At 41.3% G+C, this 17,421-nt stretch overlaps 1 protein-coding gene across 3 annotated transcripts; it reads left to right on the plus strand.

Annotated features, from left to right (window-relative positions):
- The first annotated feature begins 3,131 nt into the window (after window positions 1–3,131).
- Window positions 3,132–16,781, plus strand: SERPINB1 (serpin family B member 1). 3 transcript variants are annotated; one of them, XM_039524284.1, is made up of 8 exons: window positions 3,176–3,236; window positions 5,098–5,159; window positions 5,360–5,536; window positions 10,899–11,036; window positions 12,330–12,447; window positions 13,114–13,256; window positions 14,561–14,728; window positions 15,926–16,781. In XM_039524284.1, exons 3-8 carry the CDS (start codon window positions 5,369–5,371, stop codon window positions 16,325–16,327), a joined length of 1,137 nt encoding a protein of 378 aa, XP_039380218.1. In that variant the 5' UTR covers window positions 3,176–3,236; window positions 5,098–5,159; window positions 5,360–5,368; the 3' UTR covers window positions 16,328–16,781. The 3 variants fall into 3 exon arrangements, with proteins under 3 accessions (XP_039380217.1, XP_039380218.1, XP_039380216.1); XM_039524283.1 differs by lacking the exon at window positions 5,098–5,159 and having other exon boundaries at window positions 3,132–3,236; XM_039524282.1 differs by lacking the exons at window positions 3,176–3,236; window positions 5,098–5,159 and adding an exon at window positions 3,306–3,558.
- The last annotated feature ends 640 nt before the right edge of the window (window positions 16,782–17,421 follow it).

The following is a 17,421-nucleotide window of genomic DNA, read 5'->3' on the forward strand; positions in this document are numbered from 1 at the left end:
AAGGAAATATTGTCCTCTTTAGGTAATAATATTTGGAGAGATTTATCCATCATTTGTGTCTATTAAATAAAAAGCTACACTATTAACACACTGTACTGAACTGACAATACTGCAAGCTGTAGTGTTTCTTTTGGACCACTAGTTAAGTATTTATAAGAGTGAGGGCTGAACTGATGGTTACTATTCATACTGTGACAACACTCACTGGTTCCAAGCAGAATGGGAGCCCCATTGGTAGGCACTGTACAACCTCAAGGAAGAAAGTCTCAACAAGATCTATGCAGGGAGGGGAAATGGGCTATGCTGTGCAAGCACAATGATTGGCTGGTAAGCACGCATCTTATTAATTCCATGGGGGCATTTTTTGTTTTTAATGTAAACTGTCCTTGGTTAGTCTTGATATAACCATAGTTAAGCACTTAAAAAAGCGCCTCCTCAGCTGATGGTTTAGTTACGTTTCTGAGGACAGCTGTCCTATACCCAACACGTAAGCTGGGCTGCTTCACTACTTGCCTTCTGCTTTCCTCTTTGGGCTGACTAAAATATCACTGCAGCCGATCAGAAGAACCGTTCAACAACTGTGCTGACTACACAGTCCCTGGAGCTCATCTCACCAGCTGGAAAAGAAGGGAAGACTTTCCAGCTGGCTGTTCAGCAAACATGCAGCTATTGTAGGTAGAATAATGGAATTGGAGACTTTAAAAATTGAAGGTTGTTATTGCAACAGAGAGGGGAAGGGTGCTCTTGTCATCTTCATGTCAAAGGTGGGCTATTACCTAATAAATGGTCACCTGAACATCAGTGGTATCTCTCCTGTAAGGCTAAACTCATGAAGGCCTGGATAACATTTATTGTTGCCTTAGCTGTGTATTTCCTTTACCTAATGATGTCATGGCCAGCAGTACCCAGTGTGATTCTGTACACTCAGAGAGGCAAAGACAGCACTGCAGCTGAAAAAAGGCAGGTAGCTCCAGGGGCCCAGTCGTGTAGACTTTCTGCCTTTCAGTCATGTAGCCCATGAACTCTTCCAATGTCGTAACTACCAGATAAAGAAACTAAGTTAACTTGAACAATGTTTACTATATAGCATAACTATGTACATGGTCTTACCACTGAGTAAAAAAAGGAAAAATTAACAATAATAGACGGAGTTACTGGATCCTGTATCACGTCATAGTAGAGAACAGCAACATAAAGAAAAGGCAGTGGTTGAAAAGGTGTTTCTGGGGGAGACAGCCTGCTCCCTCACCAGAGGCAGAAAAGACTGTCCATGTCATTGAAGCGTGGATAATACCAGCAGTCTAGATCTGTGCACCTTTTTCCAGCCGGCACACTGCTTCCTGCAGAGTTCATAAAAAAACACAAACAAGGGCTCCTCTCTCTGCCTTTTCAGAGGAAAACAAAAGCTTGGCATATCAGGATAAGGGGCTGAGAGATCTTTTCTGCAAATCTTGTCAGTCTCATTCATCTGAGGGAGGTAATAAACCTCCGACTGATAGAAGCTGGGAGGGGAAGACAGCAGCAGATTTCTCCCAAATTGCCCTGTTCTGTACACTCTCCCTTGAAGCTCTGGTACTCACCACTGGCAAGAGACAAGATATTGGGATCGATGGACCATCAGTTGGACCTAGCCTGGTTGTTCTTATGCACATTCCTCCCTTTTGAAACTTTTTAGGTATATTTTAAAGTCCTTCCCTCTCTAATGAAAGATTTTTTAATTTGTTTTGAGGGGATATTTCAGTCTGTCCTCATTGTATTATCATTGTTTCACATCTAAAGGTGTTGCCAAACTCCTTGTGGGGGAATTATTTAAAGCTGTTGTAATAAATATATGGGGCTAGAAGTCAGATCTGAGACATATAGACCTTGGGCAAATTACTTAACCGGTTTCCAACTCCATTAATGTATTTGTAAATAATCTTTGCATTACAAAGTTGGTTTACTTATTTGTAAAGCATTTTGAAATCATTGGAAGGAGCTATAACAACACAAAGTAGTACTGTAACAACCAGTTGCAGCCTTTTCTAAATCCAACTGGAGAGAGAGGAAACTGTGGTCACAGTACAGGACTTTTTTTTGTTTGGAAACTGTTCATTCTTCAATAAAGACATTGAGCCAAATTTTGCTCAGTTACACATTGTAAATACAAACTAGTGGAGTAGCTTTGTATTTACAGTGCAGGGCCAAGAACAAAATTCAAGACACACAGTGCAGTTAGACAGTACAGAGAAAAATCACAGTTACGGCTGAATTTCTAGTGGAATACAATGTGGCTGTGGAACCTGCTACTACTATGCTGCAACCTGAGCTGCGCCTGGGTGGGAAGGGCTTCTGGCAACTGGTGAGGAGAAAGGTGCCCACTGCCTGCCAACCCTCAGACAGCAACTTTCCCTGTTTCACAAACAGAAAACTGGGGCACAGACTGTAGGAAAAGGCAGGATGAGAGAACACGACAGTCTGCTGTTTTCTCTCAGTCTCAGCCCCTTTCCTATACTATCTACTATTCGATTCATTTCAAGTCTATTTATCACCCCTGGGCAGACTGACCCACCCCTCTTTCTTGCACACGTGTGCACACACACAACACATCTCTTTTCTCCTCGTCCTCATTATGAGCTTTCTGTTCTCTGGTTTTTCCGTCTCTTGTCTTGTCATATTTCCCTTTTCTCTTCTGAACTTAATTTTCTTCTTTCCTGCCTTCCCACCATTTCTTCCTAGCTCGCCCTTCCCCTCCCACCTACTGATGCTGAAGCTGCCCCTACCCCTTTACTCCTCTCTTCTGCCCACCATTTGGCACATTCGCCCACAAAGGCCTTAGGGACCCTACCACCAACCTCGCCCTAGTGACACCCCCAGTTCTAGCAAAGGCAGAGGTGCTGAGAATGCAGGTCTAATAAAAGCTATTACCTCCCACAGCTGGTCTCTGTCCTGGGACCCCCGGGGATACAACAACCCTGCACACAGACCCCAGCCAAACAGGCTTTCTCCCGATCCATGCCCCCTCCCCTGGCAGTCACAGCGCACCCAGCTGGCGCGGGGCTGGCGGCCTCGGTCCTCCCCGAGCAGCCGCACCCTCCCTCGGTCGGTGCGTTTCCCTCCCCTAAGGCTTGTCTGCAGCCCAGCCCAGCCTGCGCACACGCTCCCCGCCCCGGCCTGGCTAAACCCACAGGGCTGAGTCACTGGTTCACGTGTCTCTCCTACTGCCTGGAACCAGTGACTCCCCGGCTGGCTGCAGGGTAAGAAACAGCCGCGGTGTGAATTTGTCCCAGAGCAGGGGAGGGGGACGCTCATTGGCTCCGAGAAACGGGGCTAAGGGGAGGACTCTGCGCCATGTGCTGGGGACCGAGCAGGCGCCTGCAATCTGCCCCCCGTGCAGCATATTAGAAATGTGCAGCTTGGGCTGGTCCCGAGCGCCTCGGCCTGTTCTTCCTTCCCCCCGACTGCGTGCCTAGAGGGGACCGGAGACAGCCCTGCAGGAGAGAAAAGCCCACAGTCCCGGCTGAGCCTCTCCCACCCGCCCCCAGGGAGATGAAGCTGCTTCGCAATAACCTGCCCATGGCAAGTTTTTCGGTTCCGCAGCCCTCCAGGGGAAGCCCTGGATGCAGCTGTTCCTCCTCCTCCTTCCTTTCTTATGATTTCCCTTCTCGATTTTCACTCGCGGGCAGAAGCAAAACGGGTGCAAGTCAGGTTTAAATGACGTAAGAATGTCCACACTTAAAGCGGCACCAGTTAAACATCACAACTTCAGTGTGTGGACAAACCCCCAGAGGCCAGAAAGCCTGTCTGTGCTGTAGCAAATACCTAATGGTGGGGCAGTGGCATGATTCATGAACATTGCTATAATTATTTATTTTAATTAAAACATAGTTTTGTTCCACCTATGTGACATGACATGGTTGGTTTGTTTTTAATCTGTGTCTGACAAAAATCAATTGTTACCATATTTGTTAAAGACTGAGGCAAATACCTACAGTGTTGGGAGAAAGTAGAAACACTCTCTTTTGCTTTAAATTCATTTTTAGTGGAGAATTAGAGCAGAATTGCAGAAGTTAAGAACATAACAGCCACAATGGGTCAGACCAAAGATCCATCTAACCCAGTATCCTGTCTTCTGATAGTGGCCAGTGCCAGGTGCCCTAGAGGGAATTAACAGAAGAGGTAGTCATCAAGTGATCCATCCCCTGTCGCCCATTCCCAGTTTTTGGCAAACCATCACTGTCCATCCTAGCTAATAGTAATTGAAAAGTTTTATAGAACAGTCAGTACCTTTCGGAATCTGAATGTTTCCTTGCTGTCAGTTAAAGGGGATAATTGTAGATTTTAGAGTTTGTGTAGAACTACCGTAGCAGGGCACAGTTTTATAACATGGTTTGGGGGGGGGGGTGTTTATGTATGTACGTATGTATGTATTTGGGACAAAACCATGTTTTAACAATATTCCTGATCCTGAGTAACAGCTCTGATTTGTAGTGTCAGCTATATAGACTATTAAGTTTAAAATAAATTTTAGAATGAAAAGGAATTATAAATGGCTAAATCCTGCAGTGCTTACTCCCCCTGAAATCAGTGGGGGATTTGCCTGCAGGCATAGGCAGACAAAAGAAATTGGGCAAGTTAAATCAATGGACAAAAGGATTTTGCAGCATCAGGCCCAGGCTTTGTATATCCTGTATTTCACTTTTGATTTCAAAACTCCAGCTCTCATGTACACATTTGGTTCCATTCTTGGGCTCTGATCCTGCAAAGATTTAGGCGCATGCTAAACATGATACACACTGAGTAGTACCAGTAAATTTGATGAGTTCTCATAGTGCATGAAGTTAAGCAGATGTGTAAGTCTTTGGAGGACTAGGACCTTAATTTGGTGTGGTCTGTTTAACAGAAACAGGTCTCAGATGAGATGGAGATTTAAGTACCTTTCACCAGCTACTATACTGGATGCCTTAGTGTATTACAATTAATAAATCCACTGGTGGGAAAACAAGGAGGAGGTCACCCACCCGTTGTCTTGACTGTGTCTAATTTGTGAATTTGGAATAAGACGACTATAGTGTCCATTCCTGCACCCTCCTTAACCTTTGTTTGTTCCAAATTTAGAAATAAGAGGCTACTGAAGTTTATTATATAACATCTGTAAGGTTGTAACCAGAATATTTGGGGTAAGCAATCTACTAGCTGTTATATCTATTTATGTGAATTTGTTAATGTGTGAGGAAGGTAAACTGAAGTTAATATTCCTGATTTCCATATGTTACAAATGCTCTTTTGTTAGTTTCACCTTTGCTTTGCGTGATGCAGGATATTTAGTTTTTGAAAAATCACTACCTGAAGCCTTGATTGCACTTATTTTATTTTTCAGCTTGTAACCATGGAGATACTGAGTAATGCAAACACCCATTTTGCTCTTGATCTGTTTAGAAAGTTGAATGAAACCAACCCAACAGGAAATATCTTCTTCTCGCCAGTCAGTATTTCTGCTGCACTGGCCATGGTCCTTTTAGGGGCTAAAGGTAACACAGAGACACAGCTGTTGAAGGTCAGTGAAAATTTCTCTCTTGTTTAGATTTTTAATGTTATAGACAATAAGTTTTAAGAGAAAAATATAAGAATTCATTGACCCTTCCTATTGTTTCCCACTTAATTCAGTCACTAATTAATTTGATCAAAACCTCTGGAAGCAAATTATTTTTTAATTTGTTTTCATGCCTTTTGATGCTAAGAGCAGGGCTTCTCCAGGCCCCCAGTTTGAAAGGACCCATAAACTGAGTGGTGTTGCAACCTAGTATGCCAGGTCACAATGCCTGGAGAGGGGAGCAAGGCCCAGTCCCACAGGACAGGGGTCATCACTGTGGGGTGAGTGCAGGGGGGGCTCACTCTCCACTCCCCTTGGCCCCCGATAATTTTTATTTTATTTTTTGGAAGGGAGGGGAGCCTCTGTTTCAGATTTTGTCCAAATCCCCTGTGCGACTCTGGCAAAGAAATCTGTGATTTTTGTAATACATAATGTTATGCATACTGCGGCCATGTTAAAAAACAAAAACTCAACCCACTCCCCCCCCCTTAAATTTAAAGTGTCATAATTATGATAATGCATGATGACAATATCTTTGCATGAGATCATGAATTTTGTTAAATGACGGGATTGTTATCTCCCACAAGACACGTACAACAGATGTGAATCTTATTTCAATCCAGTCACAGTTAATGATGTTTGCAGTGTTGTTGTAGCCATGTTGGTCCCAAGATACTAGAAAGACAAGGTTGGACCAACTTGTGTTGATGAGAGAGACAAGTTTTCCAGCTATACAGAGCTCTCCTTCAGGTCTAGAAAAGGTACTCAGCATGTCACAGTTAAATACAAGCTGGAACAGATTGTTTAGCGTAAGTAGTTAATACATCTTTCAAGGGACCATTCAAGGTGAAGTGGCCTGTTAATACCCCTGCAGTCAAAGGACAAAAAAGGGGGGGTTAGTGGCATACTGTTGTAATAAACCATAAATCCTGACCTCTCAGTCCCCATCCTCAAACGAAACCTGCACAACACCTTCCAAAGACAAGCCTAGGAGCTTAAATTCATAACTTTGCCATACACCAAAAATCATGATCTTAATAAAGACATTGGATTTATGGTTTATTACAGCAATCTGTAACCCACTAGCCCCCTTTTTTATTTTATGACTACAGGGGTATTAACAGGCTGCTTCACTTTGAAAGGCCCCTTAGAATATGTGGGGGAAAAAACTAGGAGTCCTTGTGGTACTTTAGAGACTACCAAATTTATTTTGGCATAAGCTTTCGTGGACTAGAACCCACTTCATCAGATGCATGAAGTGAAAAATACAGGAGCAGGTATAAATACATGAAAGGATGGGGTTGCTTTACCAAGTGTGAGATCAGTCTAACGAGATATATCAATTAACAGCAGGATACCAAGAGAGGAAAAATAACTTTTGAAGTGGTAAGAGAGTGGCCCATTATAGACAGTTGACAAGAAAGTATGAGCAACAGTAGGGAGAAATTAGCATTGCGGAAATTAAGTTTAGGTTTTGTAATGACCCAAACTCTCCCAGTCTTTATTCAGGCCTAATCTGATAGTATCCAGTTTGCAAATTAACTCCAGTTCTGCAGCTTCATGTTGGAGTCTATTTTTGAAGCTTTTTGTTGAAGAATTGCCACTTTGAGGTCTGTTATTGAGTGACCAGAGAGATTGAAGTGTTCTCTTACTGGTTTTTGAATGTTATGATTCCTGATGTCAGATTTGTATCCAATTATTCTTTTGTGTAGAGACAGTCTGGTTTGGCCAATGTACATGGCAGAGGGGCATTGCTGGCACATGATGGCATATATCACATTGGTAGATGTGCAGGTGAAGGAGCCCTGGATGGTGTGGCTGACGTGGTTAGGTCCTATGATGGTGTCCCTTGAATAGATACGTGGACAGAGTTCACACCGGGGTTTGTAGCAGAATTTTGTTCCTAGGTTGGTGTTTTTGTTGTGTGGTGTGTATTTGCTGGTGAGTATTTCCTCACTGGGGGCCTGTCTGTAAGCAAGGATTGGCCTGTTTCCCAAGGTCTGTGAGAGTGAGAGATTGTCCTTCAGGATAGGTTGTAGATCCTTGATGATGCGCTGGAGAGGTTTTAGTTGGGAACTGTAGGTGACAGCTAGTGGTGTTCTGTTACTTTCTTTGTTGGGTCTGTCTTGTAGTAGGTGACTTCTTGGTACCCTTCTGGCTCTGTCAATCTGTTTCTTTACTTCACCAGGTGGGTATTGCAGTTTTAAGAACACTTGATAGAAATTCTGTGGGTGTTTGTCTCTGTTTGAGGGGTTGAAGCAAATGCGGTTGTATCTTAGAGCTTGGCTGTAGACAATGGATCGTGTGATGTGGTCTGGATGAAAGCTGAAGGCATGTAGGTAAGTATAGCGGTCAGTAGGTTTCCAGTATAGGGTGATGTTTATGTGACCATTGCTTATTAGCACTGTAGTATCTAGGAAGTGGACCTCTTGTGTGGACTGGTCCAGACTGAGGTTGATGGTAGGGTGGAAATGGTTGAAATCATGGTGGAATTCCTCATGGGCCTCCTTCCTATGGGTCCAGATGATGAAGATGTCATCAGTGTGGCGTAAGGGGACGAGAGCTGAGGAAGCGTTGTTCTAAGTCAGCCATAAAAATGTTGGCATACTGAGGGGCCATGTGGGTACCCATAGCAGAGCCGCTGACTTGAAGGTATAAATTGTCCCCAAATCTGAAATGGCTGAACTTTGTGACTTTGTCCTCACCCACAACTGTCAGTTTGCCGTGATGGTATTGGGGATGCTATTCCTGATGGCTTGTAGCCTATCTTTGTGTGGAATGTAGTGTAGAGGGCTTTTACATCCATAGTGGCTAGGATCGTAAACTGCCTGTTTAATCTTCTATTTTGCTGTGACACTGAATACACAGAGCTCTTCAGGTCTGGGAAAGGTATCTTGAAAGCTTCTCTCTTTCACCAACAGAAGTTGGTCCAATAAAAGATATTCTCACCCACCTTCTCATTCAGAGTCAAGTCATTATCAGTCTCATATCAAAGATGATCTGAATGAGATCAGCCACAATAGTAATATTCAGCACATCCAGGGCCGGCTCCAGGCACCAGCTTAGCAAGCAGGTGCTTGGGGCGGCCACTCCGGAGAGGGGCGGCAGGTCCAGCTATTCAGCGGCAATTCGGCGGAGGGTCCCTCACTCCTGGTCGGAGCAAAGGACCTCCCGCTGAAATGCCGCAGATCGCGATTGCAGCTTTTTTTTTTTTTTTTTTTTTGGCTGCTTGAGGCGGTAAAACCCCTGGAGCCAGCCCTGAGCACATCTGCAGACTAATGTTTTCAAAAATAGGTGCCTAATGTTCTAAATAAGGCCCCGATTGGAAATTATTTCCTTTTCAGCACACCACTTAAATGCTTAAGTCATGAAGGCTTTAAGCATATGCTTAACTTTAAACACTTACTATATTTTGTGTTTTCACTGTATTTGCTATATTTTGTGCCAGATGGCCCTGATCCAGAGTCCACAGAAGTCAATGGAAAGACTCCCTTTGAGTTCAATGGGCTTTAATCAGGCACTTCCACATAACTTTACATTAGCCACATTTTTTAATAACAAAAGCTTTAAGGTGTTCAATTTTGTTTTATTACTGTGGCTGGCCCCAATTCTAGTGAAGTCAATGGGAGTAGTCAGCAGGGATTAACACTATTGAATATAAGCAAGGGTTGAAGAACTGAGCTCTTTGTGTTCAGCCTTTATCAAATTCAGCCAGTAAAAAAGCTGCATTAACTAGTGCGGTGAAGATTTCCTGTAGGTTAAATTCTGGTTTTAGAGATGGGAGATTTCAAAATTAGTATTTATAAATTTTAAAATACAAAAAACAATTCTGGATGGCAGCATTGGTACTAATTTCACGTGGGATTTATTGCTTAGGAGGGATTCAGCTATTCATGGTTTTCTGTTTTATTGGAATGGCACATGGAGTTGTAAAAGGGTATGTTTGAATTCACTCTGCTGGGGGTCACAATATATTTGTTTAAGAATATTGCCTCCTTTGTATTGTTGGCTTTAGGAGGGGCTTTTTTATGTTGTTAGGCAGCATTGAGTTATCCATTAGAACAATAAAACTATTTCATCACCACCTGTCAGACCTGAACTTTGTACAGAAACTAACTCCCATTCTATCATCTAAATTAAACTAACAGCCCAACCCAGGTTGAACCTATTCAGAGCAGAAATAGCATGAAAAGGGGCTAAGAAAACCACTCAGACAAGTTTCGACATGCTAATCTGTGATATTCTATGTTCTAATTCAAAGTACTTTGTAATATTTGTGAAAATACATTAACCGTCATCGGAGGGAGGGAGGTCAGAGAAACTTGTGGGAAAGGTTATAGCTACCAAAGATTTTAAGATGCATGTGGATATTTGTTTCTGTGGGTCATGGACCCATTTCATAGTGCCTTAATACTCAATCTTTTCACCTATACAAAGCAGATTGAAACTTCCCAGGACACCGAGGCCTGATGCAAAGCCCATTGAAATCAATAAGAATCTTTCCATAGAGTTCAATGGACTTTGGATCAGGTCATAGAATATCAGGGTTGGAAAAAACCCTAGACCATGTCCTACGTGTGGTCTCTGGTTTAGTTTAGCTTTGTCCAAATATTTCTCTGTGCATTGAAGGTCCTTGATACGCTCTCGTCGGCCCATCTAGATTCAGGTAGATCTCTCCATAATGCATATATCCTGTTGAATAACTTATCTCTGAGAATCACTCAGAGAGAAAATATGCCCTTAAAGAGACACTACAGTAACATATTTAATTTTTAAATTATCAGACATCAATAATATGTGGCAGCATTTATATTATCTATTAAAAATAAAAGAAAATCACACTAAATTAGATCAAGCTCACCTTACTCACATGTTCAGATAAGGTGTGGGAGAATAGATAGGGCTTGCAATATGCTCTGAGGGAGCAAAAGCAAAAGAAGTGAATTTGAGAACTGAAGGTCCCTTTGTTGATAGCACCTTGCATACAGATTTAGTATCTGGGGACTAATATCAGTGTCCAAACAGATCTCTATGGCTGGATGGCATATAGGGGGAGAGCTGCCAAATATTATAGATTAAAATAAACAGCTTGAATTGTGCCCAAATATAAACTAGTAGACCGTGCAAGTGACTGAGCACAGGTGATATATTTGTGTTGCCATTAAGTCAACCACTAGATTTTGCACTAGCTGAAGTTTTCAAATAGCTTACAATCAATCAGAAGGCAAACACTGTTCGTTTGTTTTCCTCCTTATTCGAAGGGCCTGATCGTTCAAACACTTACTACCAAGTATTCTGTATTAATTGATAATTTTTTTTAATCTAGACCCTTCATTTTGATGTTGTTGAAGAGCTTCATTCAAGATTTCAGACCCTGACCTCTGACATAAACAGAAGTGGAGCTTCCTATCTGTTGAAGCTTGCCAATCGGCTTTATGGAGAGAAGACCTACGGTTTTTTAGCAGTGAGTTCATGTGACAGAATTCCTGTAGAATTTTTCAAAACTCAATCATCAGTTACTTCCCATTTCTGTTAGGGCCTGGTCCTGCCCCTCTTGAAGTCAGTGGCAAAACTCCCACTGGAACAGGATTTATATAAAACCTTAATACAATTTGGAATTAATTTAGTAAACTGCATAACTGCCATGTTATTGATTGATTCCAAGCAGAATAACTTAATTATTTGTATATTTATGAGGTAAAAAATTTGAGGTCAGTTGAAGGACCCACAAGACAAACCATTTTTGGCTACAAATTTAGTATCCTGCTTTGGGAAGTAGCAGTCTGATATCCATTTGTGCTTCTGGCTCTCAAACTGATAAATCTGTAAATATGGGGGAGAGATTTTCAAGGGCACAAGTGGCAGTTAGGTGCCTACTGCCATTGATTTTCAATGGGGATTGTGCTGCTATGTCACTGAGGTATTTCTGAAAATCCCACCCGCTAGTTATATCAGTGGTATACTACCTGATATACTTTAAAACCAGCATACCTTCCATAGGTGAAATTCTCCCCTATGCAGAGAGCCTACATGAGGTCTGATGGCCACTTATGTCCCACTTAAAATCTCAGTGGGAGTTCAGTAGTGCTTAGGCTTGTATGGGCCTGTTGCACGGGGGAGAACGTCACCCAATTTAAAAAGCCTAACACTGAAACATCAGTAATAAGCAATCAGTTCATATTCATGCATAATGGGAGCATTGAAATATTAGTGTTCACCTGTATCTGTCAGAAACAAACATAATAAAATGCAAGATAGACAGATTCTTTAGCTAACCTAAGTTAGTGTTGTTTCACTAGGCTCTAAATAGGCTTGGCAGAATTTAATTTTTATTATTTTATAATGTTGGCGGATAATATTTTTAAGCATTTTATCCTTTGTCTATTTAAATTTCTAGTTGTGGGAAATTATGGGGGGGTTCTAACAATGGGCAGGTCAGACAGTAATGATTTAATAGCAATAGAGATTCAAAAAGTTAAGATATATAATAGTTAAAACACAAATTGTCAACATCATATGTCAAAATATAGAAATCAAAGATCCTTAAATCAAACTCTGGAAAGCAGCATTTTTCTTACTGTGCCTCTCTGTAAATTTCAATTATTATTGATGGAAATTTCTTTTTATCAGTTTATATATGTAGAATGAAATAGATGTTTACCAACATGTACTGAAAAAAGTCTAATCCTTCCAGACATAGCTATAAGAATATTCTCTATGTACAATGAAAGCTATTTCTTCTGACTGTGTATTCTAGGACTTCTTGACTAAGACTCAGAAATTATATGGAGCTGATTTAGCTACGGTTGATTTTCTACTTGCTTCAGATGAAGCAAGGAAAGAAATTAACCAGTGGGTAGCAGAGCAGACTGAAGGTAAGAGATTTTGATTAGTTAAATAAAGGGTGTCTTTGTGTGGCTACTCATTAGGGATATGTCCTCATTTTCTGTTGCCGTTAGAATTGTTCCATCTTGTTATGGGATATCCAATAACATGGCTGGTAAAACCAGAAAATGCATGAACATAGTGTTTATGGCAGCTAGATAACTCAAAAGAAATGTGCATTTTCATACATTAAGGCCAACAATTGCCGAAATAGGTGCCTCAATATGGATTTAGGAGCCTAAGTTTAGGCATCTGGTTTTGAAAATCTTGGTCTTATTTCTAAATCATGTAGTCCTAAATGTTGGGTGCCAAACTACAGATACCCTAAAGAAGCCTTATGCCAGATAGCATATGCTCACCGCTTTCTGAAAATCAGGCCCCGTTAGGTTGTCTTGAGTTGAGCACCCAAAAATTGATGCATTTCTGAAAATTTAGGCCGTCGGGGTTTACACTTTTGTGAAGTTATTATATATGGACTATTATTATGATACACAGCATAATGTAGTACAGTACAAGAGGATGGTGCTTAAATAGACTATATTTGTATCGGGGGGGGGAAATCAGAAATCTTTTCTTGAATTAAGACAGCAGATTTTTTTAAATGTAGATATGTATGGTGTAAAATAATGTTGTAATGATTTTTTATTTCTTTTAAGATAAAATCCCCAACCTGTTGTCTGAGGGCTCAGTTAATAATATGACCAAACTAGTGTTGGTCAATGCTATTTATTTCAAAGGAAATTGGGCTGAGAAATTTAAAGAAGCAAACACGAAACCAATGCCATTTCGGTTAAATAAGGTAATGTAGATACATGCTGTTATCTTTTTGCTTGTAGGATATCTATAAAGGGATGCTCTCAGGTAATTTAGGCCCCAAATTAAAGTTTTATAAATTTTTTAAAATTACAAACCAAATATGAATAGAAACATTTTCACGTTCTGTTTTTTGTTGTTTTGTTTTTTAATTTATTCAAACAGTTTTTTGTTTGGATATAAACCAGGGGTTCTCAAACTGGGGGGTGTGACCCCTAAGGGGGTCACAAAGTTATTACATGGGGGCTCATGAGCTGTCAGCCTCCATCCCCAAACCCTGCTTTGCCTCTAGCATTTATAATAGTGTTAAATACAAAAAAAGTGTTTTTAATTTATAAGGGGGGGGGTCACACTCATAGGTTTGCTATGTGAAAGGGGTCACCAGGACAAAAGTTTGAGAAACACTGACATAAACATTTTCCTGAAATCAGTGGGCTAGATTCTGTGTTTCACTGCTTGTCCATTTTCTGCAGGAATGGAAGAGTGGAGGAAAATATGGCATGAAGTACATTTTGCCCCTCCAATACTCTGTCTTGGGACCTGTTTTCCCCAAATATAATTTAGCATAGCTTTAAATTACGCTTTTAATGCCTCCCTGGAAGCAGTTATGCTAGCTGAGCATAACTGAATCACTCTGTACTTGGCCAAGGCTTCTTTCCTTGCCATATATGCCCCTTATGCCAGTGACTGTGGGAGGAACCATGCTAGGGTTGCTGATTTTGCTTGGACATGTTCCTGAAGGTTTCCTCACATGACATAATCTTTAATTAAAGATGAATTCCTGGAGATTCCAGGACAGTCCTGGAGGATTGGCAACCCTAGACCATGCAGAGCAATCTATTAGTTTTACAGTGCCTGGGGATAGCTTTTACACTGGGGTTATTTCTCACAGGCCGTTAATATAGTTTGTGGCCCCTCTTGCTATTGGAGGAGCATAAAAGAGCTACAATTGAATGAAGAATCTGGGCTAGTTTCTACAGTCGAAGAAGGAAACATTATGCTAGGCAAGAGAAACTGAAAGCAAAACTGAACCTCATAATATGCTAATAATTCTTAGCATTTACATGGCACCGGATCTTCAAAGAATTGTTAATAAATCAAGCATTAGTGAATCTGACCTGTGAGTATTTTCATTGCCATGTGGGCAGAGGGAGTAAACCATACAGTGAAAAGTAATTTAGATTTTAAAAGTCAATTTTAATCTAAGGTATTGTTAATAACATAGGTAAGGAAATCTGATTTTTAATTGTAATTTAAAAAATGTTCTTTTATTTTTTGTAAACCTTCCAGAATGAAAGAAAGACAGTGCAAATGATGTATCAGAAAGAGAACTATCCTTTTGGGTACATCTCTGAACTGAAATGTCGTGTGCTAGAGCTTCCCTACGATGGAAAAGAACTTAGCATGATCATCTTGTTACCTGATGACATTGATGATAACTCCACTGGACTCCAGCAGGTGATTTATACAAACCAGTCTCAGTTTCTGCTTGGATGGCATTTCACAGTTTTCATGTAATATAGAACCTTGTTTTCAGTCTGCCCCTCACCCATTCAAAACCCACAAATTGTAACTTTTAACATTATACCTTCACCTATTCGTCCTACCAACAGAAAAGAATTAATAACAAAAGGGGAAAATCCTGCTGTTCCCAGTTATCGTCATCCTCTGATAGTCCTTAAGTACTTTCATTGTTATTTATTTTAGAAGTGTAGTAGGAGTTTTACTGATCAAATAAAATATTGGGCCAGTTTCCGGGGTGTGGTGCATCTGCTTTGCGTCACGCTGTTGGAGGAATCCGGCCGTGGAGCTTGACTAACTATCCCCAAGAGCGTCAGTTCTGAGTAGGGGGTTCTTCTTAAGTTGGGTGGGTGTAGTGGATGCTATGCTAGTCCCCTCCTTGCTGATGGCATGGGGCGGGGTTGCCCAAAGTAGGGCAGAAGTTTCCTTGCACTCTGCTGATGGTCGGTTCAGTCCTTTAGAAATCTATTGGCAGCCAGTGTTACTTACAGCAGCCTTCACTTTGTCAAAGTGCTGCAGAAACCCTAACCAGTTAATTAATCCTCAAAACTGAGCCATGAGGTAGTTGACAAAGTGAAATAAAAATAGGTTACAGATAATAGTCAACCTGTATTTTCCTTTAAATGGTGGAGTTTATCTTTTAGCTGCTTTGGATGTTGTATTTTCTGTGCTTTCAAACGGTGAAGCTGATTATCTTTACTGAAGGGTCAAGAAGGCAACTCCCTTGTTGATTGTTAATTATTTTCATTGAGTTTTAGTGACTTATACCCAAGTAGCTAGATGAAGTGATAGAATTTTTTTTTTTAGTGACTATTACAGTATTTCTTTAACTCCTTTGTACAGAGCAGCAAAAAGTTGGATGCTTTGGGTCAGATTCTGATCTTGATTACTGGGGTGTAAATTTGCAGTAACTCCATTGAATTTAATAGAATTACTGTGGGTTTTTACAGGGGTAGCAAAGATCAGAGTCAGGCCTTTTATGTCCATATTTACTTTACTTTGTATACATGTATCTTTAGAGACCGTCTTTTTCAATATTGCATTTTAAATGTTTTTGAAAGAGGAAATACTTTTACACTGGTGGTATTTCAGACTCTCTACACAGTTTAATGATCTCTGTGCTTTTAATTTCAGCTAGAGAAGCAAATCACCTTAGAAAAGCTCCAGGAATGGACACAGCCACAAAATATGCATCCCATTGATGTTCATGTGCATCTGCCTAAATTTAAGCTGGAAGACAGCTATGACCTTGGATCAGATTTATCAGGTCTGGGCCTGCAGGATATATTTGACAGTGGCAAGGCTGACTTGTCTGGAATGTCAGGCGCACGAGACCTCTTTCTATCTAAAATTGTACACAAGTCTTTCATAGAAGTGAATGAAGAAGGCACAGAAGCTGCAGCTGCCACTGCTGGCATTGCTATGTTCTGCATGCTTATGGAAGAGGATTTCAAGGCTGATCACCCTTTCCTTTTCTTCATCCGTCACAACTCAACACGAAGCATACTTTTCTTTGGCAGGTATGCTTCGCCATAAAAGAGAAGACAGAGCTACAGTTAAGGACCTGATTGAATTTCCACTTAAACCAGTGGGAACCTGTAATTATGTTCTTACTAATTTTCATTGAAATTCTGCATTTCACAATAAAATCATGACTCAGAAATTGATACCTAAGATCCTTCCTGGGCTTCTTTGCCAATTCCTTAGCACTGATATCTGTTTGTGTACAGTAAAATCTGCCTTATGCAATGACTTGCAGGGCTGACAAAGTCTGGTTGCTCAACATGGTTGATCTTTTAATAAAGGTGGACCAGAATTGAACATAGTGCTTTTGGGGATTCTTTGAGACGGTTACTTGAGTCAGAAAATTCCCTAAAGTATGAATGTCCTCTTGTGTGGGTTTTGCCATATTACTGTGAACTGGCTGTGACTTCCTTTTTGTGTAATTCCCCTCTCTGCTGACTTTGATCCAGTAATTCAATGTGCTTGCTCTGCAGGATAAGTTTGCAAGGCTTTTCCTTTCTTAGGGCTTAGCTACACTTGCAAGTTAGAGAGCATTAAAGCAGCCCTAGGTGTCCTAACTCATGACCCATCCACACTGACAAGGACTCTGCAGCTGGAGCACTCCTGGTAATCCACCTCCACGAGAAGCATAAAGCTTGCTCCGCCTCGGCTGAACCATCCCAGCGTCAGTGTGAACGTGCTGTTGCATTACTGCGCTCTGATCGGCCTCCAGAAATGTCCCATAATCCCCTTAAGTCAAGTGTCCACTCTTGTCATTGTTTTGGAATCGGCTGTAGGAATCGGATATGCCCTTTCAGAGCTCCGTTTCTGACAGCCGGCATGCTTATCTGCTCTGGGACAAAGCAAGCCATTACTGTGGAATGCTGCTGTTGTGAGTGTGTGAGAGAGAGAGGTGGGGAGGAGGGGGGTCTGCTGCTATCTGAACTTACAAGACAGCATGTTGATATGCTCTCAGCCCCCAAAAACCTATTCTCTCTCTCCCCCCACATACACACAACACATTGCCTGTCACACTCCACCACCACCCCATATTAAAAGCACGTTGCAGCCACTTGCATGCTGGGATAACTACCACAATGCACTGCTCTCTGTGGCGTTGCAAGAGC

This window comes from Mauremys reevesii, linkage group 2, assembly GCF_016161935.1.
Source record: "Mauremys reevesii isolate NIE-2019 linkage group 2, ASM1616193v1, whole genome shotgun sequence".
Lineage (NCBI taxonomy): Eukaryota > Metazoa > Chordata > Testudines > Geoemydidae > Mauremys > Mauremys reevesii.

Bases quoted from the DNA above. Each gene is read 5' to 3' on its own strand.
- SERPINB1 (XM_039524282.1), top strand. From the start codon at position 3,529: ATGAAGCTGCTTCGCAATAACCTGCCCATG. The intron at 12,448-13,113 runs GTAAGAGATTTT...ATTTCTTTTAAG, and splicing joins GGTAGCAGAGCAGACTGAAG to ATAAAATCCCCAACCTGTTG. The intron at 14,729-15,925 runs GTGATTTATACA...TTTTAATTTCAG, and splicing joins ACTCCACTGGACTCCAGCAG to CTAGAGAAGCAAATCACCTT.